This window comes from Panthera tigris, chromosome A2, assembly GCF_018350195.1.
Source record: "Panthera tigris isolate Pti1 chromosome A2, P.tigris_Pti1_mat1.1, whole genome shotgun sequence".
NCBI lineage: Eukaryota > Metazoa > Chordata > Mammalia > Carnivora > Felidae > Panthera > Panthera tigris.
Window position 1 is genome coordinate 31,946,315 of NC_056661.1, and position 13,791 is coordinate 31,960,105.

The 13,791-nt window shown below is 40.7% G+C and overlaps 1 protein-coding gene across 2 annotated transcripts in view; it reads right to left on the reverse strand.

The window, feature by feature from the left end:
- The window catches only part of ADAMTS9 (ADAM metallopeptidase with thrombospondin type 1 motif 9), a 161,006-nt gene that overhangs the window by 57,060 nt on the left and 90,155 nt on the right, over positions 1-13,791 (reverse strand). For both annotated transcript variants that reach the window (XM_042979355.1, XM_007084435.2), the window contains exon 28: positions 12,507-12,683. In XM_042979355.1, coding sequence (XP_042835289.1) covers positions 12,507-12,683 — 177 coding nt within the window. The remainder of the gene's footprint in view (positions 1-12,506; positions 12,684-13,791) is intronic.

Consider the following 13,791-nt stretch of genomic DNA (forward strand, 5'->3'; position numbering starts at 1 on the left):
GTTTTGTGACCCTTTTGAAGGAGAAGTACTGAGATTGATTTTCATTCTAGGACCAGGAGAGGCATCATCTAAAATGTTCTCTGACCCACCATGCTCAGAGTTGAGGCTGCTCTTCGGAAGGTATATTCGTATGGGTGGTGTGGAGGTTGGAGACACGGCATTTGCTTTCTGCTAGAGCACGGAAGACTTGCAAAGTGGCAAAGGGAAGAGGAGAGGTAGAGCTTCAGAAACTGTCTTCCTCAGAGGTTCATGCGCTGAAAAGCCAACTTAATGCCACACATCTGGAAAAGCTGATCACCTACATATGGCTTCCTCTTAAGGATTTAAAAAAAACTGGTGGGAAATAATTGAAGGCATTGATGGTGAAAACCTGCTGATCTCTACAACGTAACAATTTATCTTTCCAGAAAGGAGAAAGGAATTTTATAACTTTTAATTTTTAATTTTATAACTTTAAGGACTTCTCTGACTTAAAAAAAAAATAGGAATTTTGTATCAGACACATTTGGGAAGTGCTGCAGTCTATATATAGCCCACCTAATGCCCATGAGAATATGGAAAGAAAAGTTTTACTGTCAGAAATCCATAGAAATGTAGGGAGGAGGCAATATCACCGCCCAGGGGATGTGGCAACGTTTGAAGACATTTTTGGCTATTACAACCAAGAGGATGGTTGGCATCCAGTGGGTAGAAACAAGGATGCTGTGTGACATCTTACAATGCACAGACCAGCTCCCCAACAACAAAACTACCTGGTCCCACATGTCAACAGTGCTGAGACGGGGGTATCCTGATTCACTCCTGTTTACAACCCATACAAGACTTTCTGCACCTCTGCCTTAGTCTCTAATCAGAAATACACTCTGCTACTTCTCTGATCAAATGCAAATGAGGAATGAATCCTACTTTTAAAAAGTATCCAAAAGAAAAACCAAAATGTTCAACTCTGACACACCAGTTCCTAGATAGAGCCGGACTATTACATATGTTGCAAATTCTATCGTGGATGAGGGAAATACTGATGCCGGAAACACGAAGTTAAAAGCAACATACAAGTATGAACTATCAGTGCTACCAGAACAATCCACAGGTGTGAACATGGCAGAGTAGCCCTTTTTAGAAATGCCCATCCTCGTGTGTGCCTTTGTTTCCAAAGTTGGTCACTCCTGCCAAAATTGCCATGCAGAATGTCTACGCGTTACATTGGACACATTTGTAGACATTTATAACAATTCCCCCTCCCGACTTCAAAAAAAGAAGGAGGGACTCTACTCATTGGTTTGCAAATTCAGTCTGGTAAGACAACATTGAGGCCTCATATTTTCAGCTCATCCTTGAAAGTGTTTGACTGACCTTGATGGCTTCCCGCAATCCCACATAATGTATAATGGAAAATTCAACTCTCTGGAGAGAACTGTTTTCTGATAGCTAGCCAGTGACATTCCATGGGGCTTGCATCTGTGACCTTGAGTTTGACTTTTGCTGAGGAGTCCTCCCTCTCCTCACCAGATGTCTCTTTAGGGTTTCACAACCTTGGTACTATGTCAACATCTTGGGTGAGATAATTCTTTGCTGTTGGGGGCTATGCTGTGCCTCGTAGGATGCTTATCAACATCCTTGGCTTCCATTTATTAGATACAAGTAGCACCCCCAACCCATTTGAGACATTAATCCCCAGACGTTGCCCAATGTCCCCAGGGGGTAAAAATCACCCCCAGTTGAAAACCACTGACTTATCCTAAGGTTTTCAGAAAGTCCTTCAACAAAATCTCAAAACGGAATTGATTTTAACTGATTTAATAGCCATGGTGGGGCACAGAGAGCTTTTTCATGGAAGGAAGTGGTAAAGGGCCTGCTGAACATCAATCCAAGATCAAGGTCTTAGGCTAAAAGAGTTGGGAAGTCCTGGTCTCCAGAGAACGTGACATGGACAACGTGAAACCAATTCCCACACACAGCAATGACTACAATGAACAAACACGCTCTTCGGGACAGCACTTCCTCCCTGACATCATGTCCCTGGCCTGCCACCGCTAAGAGTTCCCGGATATTTCACATATGATTAAAAAGACAACCAATGAGAAGGAAATCATGATTTCAACAAGAAAGGGCACATTGTAATGCAGAAATAGGTGAGTTGGTTGGGTGAGGGCTTTTTATTAAGTGCAAGGAAAATAAACACACATTTTTGGAGGAAAAAAACAAACAAAAGAACCACAATCCTTAGTTTTCAATGGAATCTGGGCTTTACTGGGGAGTAGTAGATCTAAAAAAAAAAAAAAAAAGGTGAATCTGTATACAACCAAGTATTTACTGGAATTTACTGGTACGACTTGCTATGAAAGTCTGTGTTTCCCTGGGAAAAAGAGGAATAAAAACCACACCATTCCCAGGGGCTTTTCATCTTAGTTGCATGGGTACGAGGGGGCCAAGGGAAGAAGGGAGATAGAGACAAGGGGAAGAGAAAGTCATGGGACATAAACCAGTGAAACACTGAGAAAGATTTTTACTGAGCCCTGGCTACAGAACTCACTTTTGTTATGATGTGCTAGTGGAAATCTGAGAATAAAAATAGCTAATATATATCAGAATTCTTGTAAGTCCTGGAATAAATCCAGAGACCTACCCTTCACTTCCTTGTGAAGTAAAATACACACTCTGAACCTATTTATGTTTAAGTAATTTTAACAATAGCTTATTTTGAAATACATCAAACTTAAAGAAAGATTGCAAGACCATCATGAAGACCTCCCTTATCCCTCTTATCTAGGTTTTCCAACTGCAAACATATTACAACAACCCCCTCTATTTAATAATGGCGTATATATATATACATACATATATATACATACACATGTGTATATATGTACGTATATGTATGTGTGTATATATACATATATATGTGTATATACGTATGTATGTATATATATATATATGTGTGTGTATATATATATACATATATACACACACATGTATATATTGCTTATACACATAATGTCCCATCAATTCAAGGACACTCTCCTACATAAATGCCATACAACTCCCCAAGTCAGGAAATCACTGTTGATACACCACCAACATCCAATCCTATGTGTTTCTTTTTAATTACTCCCTCATACAGATTAGCTCTTAATTTTCATATTTCTAGGCCAATGCCATAAGGATTTCAGCTCCTGAGTAGCGGGCTCATTCATTCATTCATCCATTTCAAAATTGCTTATGGTATGCCCCTTGGAGTAAGGCAACAAGCTTCAATGGCAGGCCTGTTCAGCCCAAAGGAAATTAAGGTTCGGGAAAGTAAATAAATGATTTGGTTAAAAGGTTTTTCACTTGAAATGTGGTGACTGTATCTGTTCCTTTGTCTTAGCTAAGAAGAAGCAAATGAGCCCACTGTTTTTTTTTTTTCTGCTACGTCTTCTCTCTCTTCATCCCACACAGCTCCCAAACCATAACCAAGTCTTATCATCCAGCAGCCATGTGGATAGAGGAATACAGTGGTTGGGACGATGGCCGGGGGGGGGGGGTGAAGAAAGGAACAGAATGTAAGGCCAGAAATCAGAGTTGATGACTGTCCTACCAATGGGAATAGAGGAAACTCAGCGTTGCTCAAGGAAGAGCTTAGATTTAGCCCAAGAACCAGTTGGGAAGGTATCTCAGTGCATTTGATGTGTTTTATTTCAACCAGAGAGCTGTTAGTGTGAAATCACTTTTTAATACATTTTAATTTCATCATTTTTTCATAATTCCCTTGTAGGGAAGCAGATTACATTCGACAACAAACCACATCACCACACGCATCTGCAAATCCCCCAACTGGCTTTAACAAAACCTGATCTATTGTCCTGTTACCTATACATCCACTGAACACAGAAAACACTTAGATTGACTACCCCAAGTTATTTCATTGCTCTTTGCATATTAAAATGTCAGAAATATCGCCCAATGCATGTTTAATAAATAAATGAGGATGCTTTTTTTCCTCAAAATCTTCTAAACCCAAATTTTACTTTTTACTTGGTTTAATTTTAAGAGGAACAATTTTCTCATATTCCTCCCTTCAGAACTCTGAGCAAAATTTGTTAATGGCTCAGGAATTCCAGAATGTGTCAAATCGTTACAATTTGGGGGAACAGAAAATCTTAAATTTCCTCTTTCCACAGAGGTTCCATTTTGCCACTTCACCAACTAAAGAGGAAGATGAGGGAATTATATCTTGGTTAAAACCTGGGGCTTGAAAGGCAGAACGCCCCAGGGTCAAGTCCTGACTCAGCCCCTTCTCAACAGTGCGACCTAGACCCAACATGATGCTAACTTCATCAAGTAGAGAGGATTAAATTAGACTATATAGGCGAGCTGCTTTGTAGAATTCCTAGCAAAAAGTAAAGATTCCAAAATACAAGTGATTGTTATAATAAAAAAAAATCAAAGCCCTTCCTATAATTATGGAAAGAAATACATGGTACAAAATTAAGTGAAGGGAGAAACAGCTCTTTTGCGGATACCTGAAGCTATCAGTTCATCCACTTTCTGAGATCCTGAGAATTATTTTACTTATTTCCCATTTCCCATGTGTGCAGCCAAGCTGTGAGCATAAGTTAATAAGTGCTTCTTAAAAAGATTTCACCTGAGTGGTTTATAGTTTAATTCAGATGTCACTCTAAAGGAAAAAACAAACAAACAGCTATCTGGCCACTGGGAGAGAGAATTGATGACATCATCATTCAATCTGCAGCCAACGCTGTTGCCCACATTTTAGTTTCAAGACGGGGGTGTGTGTCAGTATGGTGTACGAATGTGAATGAATCCATAAGGGTTTTCTTATCACTGGGGAGGCTAAGTTTTGCCAAGTTAAATGATGAGAACCACAGTGGTGGAGAAGACATTGCCTCAGCTCTGATTCTTCAGAAGTATCTTTCAAACACAGCCCCTTAAAGCTAATCTGCTCAACCTTTACCTTACAGGGCTCAGTGAATATGAAAAGCTGCCTTCCGGAGACTTCCTTCAAAGAGGGAATGATCTCTTGGAATTCAAGCTTCTACAAGGTGACTACCTGGTGTTTTCCATTTTTGTCTTCTCCTAAAAAGCATCAATCAAGCCTTGCCCTTTCGGCCCACTGAACACATAAACACTCTTTTTCCCTAACTGAACTTACTGCCACGATGAACTTGAACTCTAAGACGCACAAGAGGAGAGTTGTTTTAACAGCTGCTTTTACACTGAGGCTCTGGAGTTACTACCCTCAAGACAGCTGGTTCTGATAAGCCTCTCTTCCCACTGTCCTGTTTTTTCTAATGCCCAGCTGTCAGGGAACACCCACTAAAGTGTTCCAAAACAAAGGCACAAAACAGAAGAAAGGCAAGAGAATGGTACTCATTTGGATGCAAGGGCATCCTACACAGGGACCCTTCACGAGCCGACACAGGGTTTTTCTCTCCAACTTGCTTTTGTAAGTTTACGGATTTCTCGGCTAGTTGCGGATTAATTGCTAAAGACGTTGCCTGAGGTTGCCCTGTCCAATATGGTAGCCACCAGCAACAGGTGGCTGTTTGGATTTAGAGTAATTAAAACGAAATACAATTTAAAGTGCAGTATCCCTGTCGCACATTTCAAGTGCTCCATATAAGCCACATGCAGCTGGCAGCTTCCATGCTCGAAAGCAAAAAGAGAGAACATTTCCCTCATTGTAGAGAGTTATTGGACTGCACTGGCCAAGACATACGCTCTAAGAGGGGAAAGGGGATGCAGATCTGGTAAGAATGATGGTTTTGTCCCGTTGGGCCTGTATCAATTATCTTCCATACTACTTCCTGTACACTCTTTTCTTGGCTGCCAATGTTCCATTTTCTACATTTTTGGAAGGGGAGGTTGTGGTCTTTAAAACAATCCATGAAAAGGATCCCACTTCAGAGGAAACAAAACCACAGGAAGCAAAGGTGGTGGTGTGGCAATCCCCACGTTCTAGATGTTTTTATTGGTGATCATCAAATAACAAAGGGGAAAATGTACCTCGGCCAGGGCTTCCCACGTTTGGGCGGAGGCTGAGGACCCTGACAGAGAGAGATGGAAAGCCAGGATCTCTGCCTATCCTGGCTCTCAGACCACGGACCTCATGTCTAGGTTATAATGTAGCGGTGAATAGAAGAACACTCTCTGGGGGCGCCTGGGTGGCTCAGTCGGTTAAGCGGCCAACTTCGGCTCAGGTCATGATCTCACGGTCAGTGAGTTCAAGCCCCGCGTCGGGCTCTGTGCTGACAGCTCAGAGCCTGGAGCCTGTTTCAGATTCTGTGTCTCTCTCTCTCTGACCCTCCCCCGTTCATGCTCTGTCTCTCTCTGTCTCAAAAATAAATAAACGTTAAAAAAAAAAAAATAAATAAATAAATAGAAGAACACTCTCTGATAAGAGGTTTTTAAAGGTTCCGTGTCATCAGCCAGGGAGCGTTTATCACTGAAAATGATTGTGTAATTGTACATTTAAAAGGAAAGGTAGGATGGATAATTTTTATTTAATGACCAAAGATCATTAGCAGCTGTGTGCTAATGTACAATTACACAATACACACAGACACACAGACACACACACACAGTAAGAGCAATCGGTATTTTTATATTGATGGTTGTAACGAGGCTGCCAGGAAAAAAAAGTGTCAGTTCTTTAATTACACGTATAATTGGTTTGATTCGTTTAACAACACATTTTTCTTTCTCCGCTAGAATAGCTCTGACTTGTTCACTGCTGTATCCTTAGCACCTAGAACAGTGCCTGGCTCACAGCAGGCACATAAAAAAGTATTCGCTGAAAAATAAATGGTGACCCGCCTCCCCCTCCCCTTTGGCAAGGAATGACCTAGAACTGTTTACTCCCTCTTCGTAAAATCAATCTACCTCAACTGCCTTTACTAATCAGGATTCCCTCCTAAACAATTAGACATGGACTCAATCTCTCGCTCCCACTGTACATTCCAAAGTTTTCATTCCTTTCTGTTCCAGAAGGACAACTCGCTGACGTGAGTCAGTAAAAGGACCTATACTCCTCCTCATGGTCTAATAACTCTCCTACCCGTGTCTCCCCCATCTTCGGACTTTTTAAAACTGTAAAAATAGAAATCTGTCAAGCTATCAGGACATATCAGCTGTCAACAATGGGGGGAGAAAAAGCTAGTTAAGTTTTATCTCCAACGAGCTAGATGCAGGCCAGTGTTTTGCTTGTTTTGAACACATCTGAGATGAGTGGGTTATTGAGTCTTAATCTACACTGAATTCGGGTATTTTGTAATTTCATATGTTACAATGTTTTGTTTAAAAAAGCCTTATTTTTCACTACTTCGTACGGATAGAGCCAAATAATGTGTTTCTTATTTATTTTTTAAAAGGCACCAGCAGTGTATTTAAGATGTGTCCTCATTAGTGAAAAATCTTTTTCTTTATAAAAAATGCATATGCAGGGGCGCCTGGGTGGCTCAGTCGGTTAAGTGGCCGACTTCGGCTCAGGTCATGATCTTGCGGTCCGTGAGTTCAAGCCCCGCATCGGGCTCGGTGCTGACAGCTCAGAGCCTGGAGCCTGTTTCAAATTCTGTGTCTCCCTTTCTCTCTGACCCTCCCCCGTTCATGCTGTCTCTCCCTGTCTCAAAAATAAATAAACGTTAAAAAAAATTGTTAAAAAAAATGCATATGCATTTAATGTGACATTCCTGATGACCAAAATCTTTATACTGTCCTCCTAATCTGGCTAATGTGATAACTTTAAAATGAAAGAGAGATGTTCTGCCATTCCTGAAACATAACCAGCTGAAGTGTTTACAAGTGCTGGTGATGGGAATTTACCAATAATCGGAATAAATGTGGATTATTCTATTGCTGGAGTCAAATGGATGATGTTGCTATTAGCTAAATAACGTGGAGGTTGATGGAGTCTGACTTTTAGGCATCTCTTTTATTGAATATAAGTGGGAGTTTAAAAAACTCATTCTGAATACGGGCTATTTCTGTTGGACTAGGCAGGATTAGTATAGTCAGTATACTGTTAGTGAAGTCTTAACACTATAGTAGGTGATCAGGTACTCAAATGGATTCATAAAAACACCACCCTCCTGGGGTAACATGGGGGATAAATATGATGTATATTTGCTTAACTTGGCTTGGTACACAGAAAATACTCAGGAAAAGTTAGCTATCATCATCTGCTTTGGAGAAGTTATCTTATTTGGCACCTTACAGAAACCCCAAACTCACATACATCTGATTTTGGTCCTTTTAACTCTCAGTTACCATACTAAATTACACGTAAAAAGGAGACTCAGGGGATGTGGAACCAATAGGTATCAGGGATCATCTTTATGATGCATAATTTTTTGAAAACCGCAGGCTCTCTTAAAACTTCCAAGATTATTTTGATCATATTTTCTTTATTTAATAAGAAAGAAATTCCTTCTGAAATGTATTGCAGGTGAACCAATAACAAAATTGACAAATGCTCAAGTCTTTTATAGTTATCTGAACACAAAGAATAAAGTGTGACCAAATTTATGCACATTAGGTTAGTGTTTTCCTGTACCTAGCTCTTTTTACATGTTCAGGACCATTTCTTTTAATCGCTTGTTTTGTCTTCTGGCTATATTTTATCATTATCTACAAATTCAATAAATGGAACATTCATATTTCATAGCTGAGACTCAATGAATCAGGACAACAGTATTAGAAAAGAAAAAAAACCAAAATATTAAGCCTCATATATTTTTGTTTATATCACTAGGCATCATTTCCAATTCAGAATTCTTTTTTAAGTATCCTTTTAAAATACACATTTTAAACTATCCAATTACATAGAGTTTACCAGTTGGCCGCTCAGATTGGGGAGAGGGATGGGACACTGGGGAGAGGGATGGGACACGTTGGAAGGGTTTTACAAAATTCGAATGTATCTTTTTAAAACCCAAAGAAACATACACATGAATTTCTAATTCACATAGCCTATTTGCCTTTACAATCTGCTGATAAACACTGATTTTTAAACATTGTATATAAAATTAAATAACATGGAAAAAATAAATATGCTTTATTATATAAACACATAGAAATCTGTACTGCTCAAAATATTCAGACAATACTAGGCTTGGCTGCATAAAACCGTATTCAGAAAGTTTGGTAGTGATATTTACAATCTTTATTTTTGCTAGAGATAGATGCAGCGAGGTGATAAAATACTGATGTCAGACATTTTCTCTTCCTACCTAAGGAAGCTGCAAACTTTAATATGAAAATGAGGTAGACACAAATTCATAAGTTGGCCAGGCAGAAACAAAAGCACAGTTCCTTCATGAGCTCATAAATTCTCATTATTCGGGTCGACAAGCGTTGTTCCAGAGCACCTAAAGCAAGGCTCAGAGAACACTTTTAGGTTTGTCACGAAAAAACCCAAACAAGCAGTTTCTCCTAAGGAGAAGCACAGGGTCCAAGATGATGAGCAAGCAGATACATGGGGCAACGCAGAAAGGAATGCGACAAGACCAGCTGGGAGAGCTGACATCACCTGCAACCTTTGTTACTTGAACTCTCTCCACGGATCTGCTGACTGGAGAATGCTGCGGATTTTTAAACTACCTTCTGCTGTGGTTTGACAGTATAGAGCTCTCTTTCTAATTTATCCGCTAGTCATGGGACGTGTGCGTTCAACCCCTCAGCCCGCTCCCACAAGCGGCAGGAGCAGACTGGAAGGCATTAATTAGCAGGGTGCGAACCTGATTTAGAAATCAGAACGTTACCAAGTAAGAGTGGAAGGGCACATTTAAAAGAGGACAGAAAAGGCTGAGTTTTGGGAGGATGTTTTTCAAAATCATGATTCCGAATCTGCAATGACAGGAGACAGAACTAAGGGTCTAAGACGGGTACTTAAGCCTACGTTCACCGAAGCTTCATTTTAAGAGACACTGGCAGGCCATGCTAACATGATGTGGCTTTTCTCTCCTAAGTATTGTTCCTTAGTAACAACTGTTGAATGAGGCTATCTCCATTTTGACCTTGGAAAAGGCCTACTCCACACGGCCGCAGCTGATTCTGGACACTATCGCCAGTGTGTGAAAATCTGGGGAGAGAAAGCAATCCTACTGAAGGACTAATTGCTACTCTTGGTCTCTAATAAATGGAGTGTGCTTTCTCTTGAAAGCAACATGTTAGCACCTCAAATATACTTTTTGCTGTTGTTAATTTCACTGTCAGTTACAATGATGAAGCACCATGGGAGTGGTTTTATGGCTATTAACACGATTCTCTGAGGTATGCTTAAATTTAGAATTGCTCAGAAATTGTACCAAAGCATCCATGAAAATCGACATGAAAGTGAAATCACAGTCCTACAGTAAGAATCTGAAAGACTGCCCTCACACACATATATTTAAGTAATATATTACAAACGTATCTATTTAAATAGAATGCTTTTGATTTCACTTTTTCTTTTTTAAATCACAGCTAGAAGCCTTATACAACTGGCCTTGCTCCTAGATTGTAGAGGCATTTAAATATATGCTTGAACAATGATCACTTTATAAAGGAAGCACTAAAATCATAGAGGCAGCAAAAATATTTTAAAAATCCATGTATTCTTTTCTGTGAATGACACAGCACTAGAAATCTCTCTTCTTTCTTTTTCTCTCTGTGTTTCAGAAAATTGTGTGCAGGCCTAAGAGTAACTACAATAAAAATCTTAAAATTTTCAGCTAAAGTAGCAAATCATAGTTTAAAATTTAAGCACTGAACTCTTAAAATATCTGTGGGGGAGGGGGGTGGTCTTGTGTAAAAAAAATTTGAGGTGTATTTAGAAAGCATTCAAGGAGAACAGCAGTGGAAACCAATATAACATATATTATATATTGTATATAATGTGTATCCATACACATATACTATGTATACAGTATATAATATATTATCATATTACTATACATTATATATATTATATATTAAATATCTCCTGACCTCTGAAGGTCAGGAGATTTTTTTTTTTTTTTTTTGGTCAAAATTAAAGAAAAAGAACTTTTTTGGAGGGCTAGAGGTTTTGAGACACAACTCTGGGGTGGTGTTGCTGTTGGCTGAGCGAACAAGGTAAAAATATAATGGGCTCGAGAGGGGAAATTTCATGAAAAATAATACGTCAAAGGTGAGTTAGGGAAGTTGGGAGTGCCAGAGGATGTTCCTGACATTCTATAGCCATTTCTGATCTTTTTCAAAATGTTCATTTTGGGAGGGTGCCAGTATTGCAGACAAAATGCTTCGGGTGAAGATACATCTGACTCGGAGTGGCATTTCTTAAGCTCTTGAAGGAAAGCCTTGCAGCCCAGCTAAATAGTACCAGTAGAGATGATACTCTAAAGTTTTCTGGCTTTCTACTTCATACTAAGTACAGTGCTTATGTGGCTAGGTTCTACCTGCAGACATGATCTCAGACCCTGAAACCCCTGATTCTAAGAGGCATCGACAGGTATTAGACATTTCACTTCTGTTAATCTGTTCTTCATCTGGTTTCAGGAATGGTTAAGACTTTCCCTCAGAACCCTATGCAGCCAAAAAGGCTTCTGGATATGACTTCATATAATACTAAATTCCGATTCAGTGCAATCAATGTATTTACAGAAACGTTTACTCTATTTACATGAAACAGCCCTAACGGCTCCAAAGATTATGACACAACTCAACCAAAGAATTGTTTTGACGTAGCCAGCCGACCTTCTGTTTGCCAAGAGCCGCCCCAGAAGTTTGCATAGTTTTTACAGTGGAAAACCTGTCTCACAATGTCAGCGAGCCCATAGCAAGGGAAGCCTCGGACTGATGCAAAAAAGCGCCTTAAACGGGCTTTGTGTCTTGGGGAGAGGGAGGGAACATTTCAGATGCCTTGAAAGGCACCAAGTCATGGAGTCCACTGTCGCTGGTCTTTTGCGTTGTCAGAATGATATCAGTCTTTTTTTGTGGGCACAGGCTTTATGGTGATTGCGTCGAGAGTCGTACCCGAGTCATACAGAGGCAAATTACAGTCATTGAAGAAAAAAAAAATTGGTTTGGCCTCAATACGCAGGTATCTTCCCCACAAAGTCAAAACTCTCGTAGCTTAGGAAAGGAAAGAATGTCTGCTATTGAGTTGTCTGTTTAAATCACTTTGGAGCTTAATAACTACATGAACGTTTTTCATTTCTTAAAAAAAAAATCTATCTATCTATCTATCTATCTATCTATCTATCTATCTATCCAGTCTTGCTTTTCTCAAAAAGGAAGCTACTTCTTGACATTGGCCCCAGGCCAATATGAGGTACATGTATTCTGTAAAGTCACTTCAGCAATACCACAAAAAAATTAATTCTCCTGTTTGTCAGTATGAGGACAATCACAGACCATAGCACAGTCCCGGGGGTGCCCTTGTGAGCAAGACCACTGGCTGTCGCAGAGGAGTGCGACCCAGAACACCTTGGAATCAGGCATGTTAGTGAAATAGTTTGGTTAACGAACATTAAGAGTTAGGGCCGTACCGAACTCCAAGGGCCGTGATTCCAGGCAGCATCTTGCGGACAAGCGTGTGTGTTACACTGCTCGCGATCTGGAGGCTTATCAAGGATTTCACAGCTCAGATCTGGAAACCGCTCACCGCTGGGCCGCTGGCAGACCACCAGTCTCGTGCGCAAGCCCCCACCGCATAGCTTCGTGCACTGCAAGAGGGGAAAACGATGCTGTGGTCACTCGGTCTGAACAGCCAGCGACAAATTTTCCTTTCTTTCCCTTAAGAACAATTTCTTAACCAAATTCCATCACGGCACTGGGCAAGGTAAGTCTCTAGGCAGGACCGAGCTGAGTTACCAAAATTAGTATATACGATACACTGGAGTTCCCTGACTTAACGGTAGGCATCGTCTCTTGAGTGCTTCCCTTCCCCTGTACTAAGCGCTGGTGTGGGCATTGTCTCATCAGGAGGAGACTATAATTATCTGCCCCATTTTACAAACGGGACAACGGAGCTTAAAAGAGGTTAATTAACTTGATCAGAGCCAATTCGACAGTAAGTGACTAGGATAAGATTACAGCCTTTTCTTTGAGGTCTACAGAGGCAAAAATCAAACCAATAAAAATCCCGAAACCACCCACTACCAAATAAAGGAAATAATGACTGAGCCAGTTTTATTTTCTGGCAGCTTGTAAGAAGCTGTTACCAACTTGTGGCTATTATGTGACTCCAACCTCCCCAGACCTTTATGACGTTAAGATATTTTACGCTATCTCCGCATCTCAGGATAATGATGATTTTCCCCAGGATGAATAAACAATGTGGTGGGGGAGACCCGGACTTCTGAGGCAGGAACGAGCTGTGTTTCTTGGACGGCACTGCTGTGCTCACATCCAGGAACACTGACATCTGGCTTTCCTGCTGTGTCGAGGCCAGATCTCCCACAGAATTTGGAATGATCTGGTCTGCGCTGACAGCAAGCATCCCAGTGAATGCGTGTACTCTCCTGGCTTTGGTCCAATTACAGAAGCTTAATCACAAGCCCCACAGGACAGAACTCTGTGAGGAGTTTTGGGAAACCCACAACGCATGAGTCTCAAAGCCTGACTCCCCCTTCCTGCCTTTCGGCAAAGCCCTCCAGAATGGCACACCGTCAACGAAAGTTAACAGAACGCTCCATTATGACTGCCTATTACTACTGGGTTATGTGAAACCGGGGACACGTGATTTGGGTTCGCCAGGAGCATGGACTAACACGCCCATCCCTCTCACTTGTCTTTCTCCCCCTCTTGGCACTGGGGTCTGCAAGACGTTGA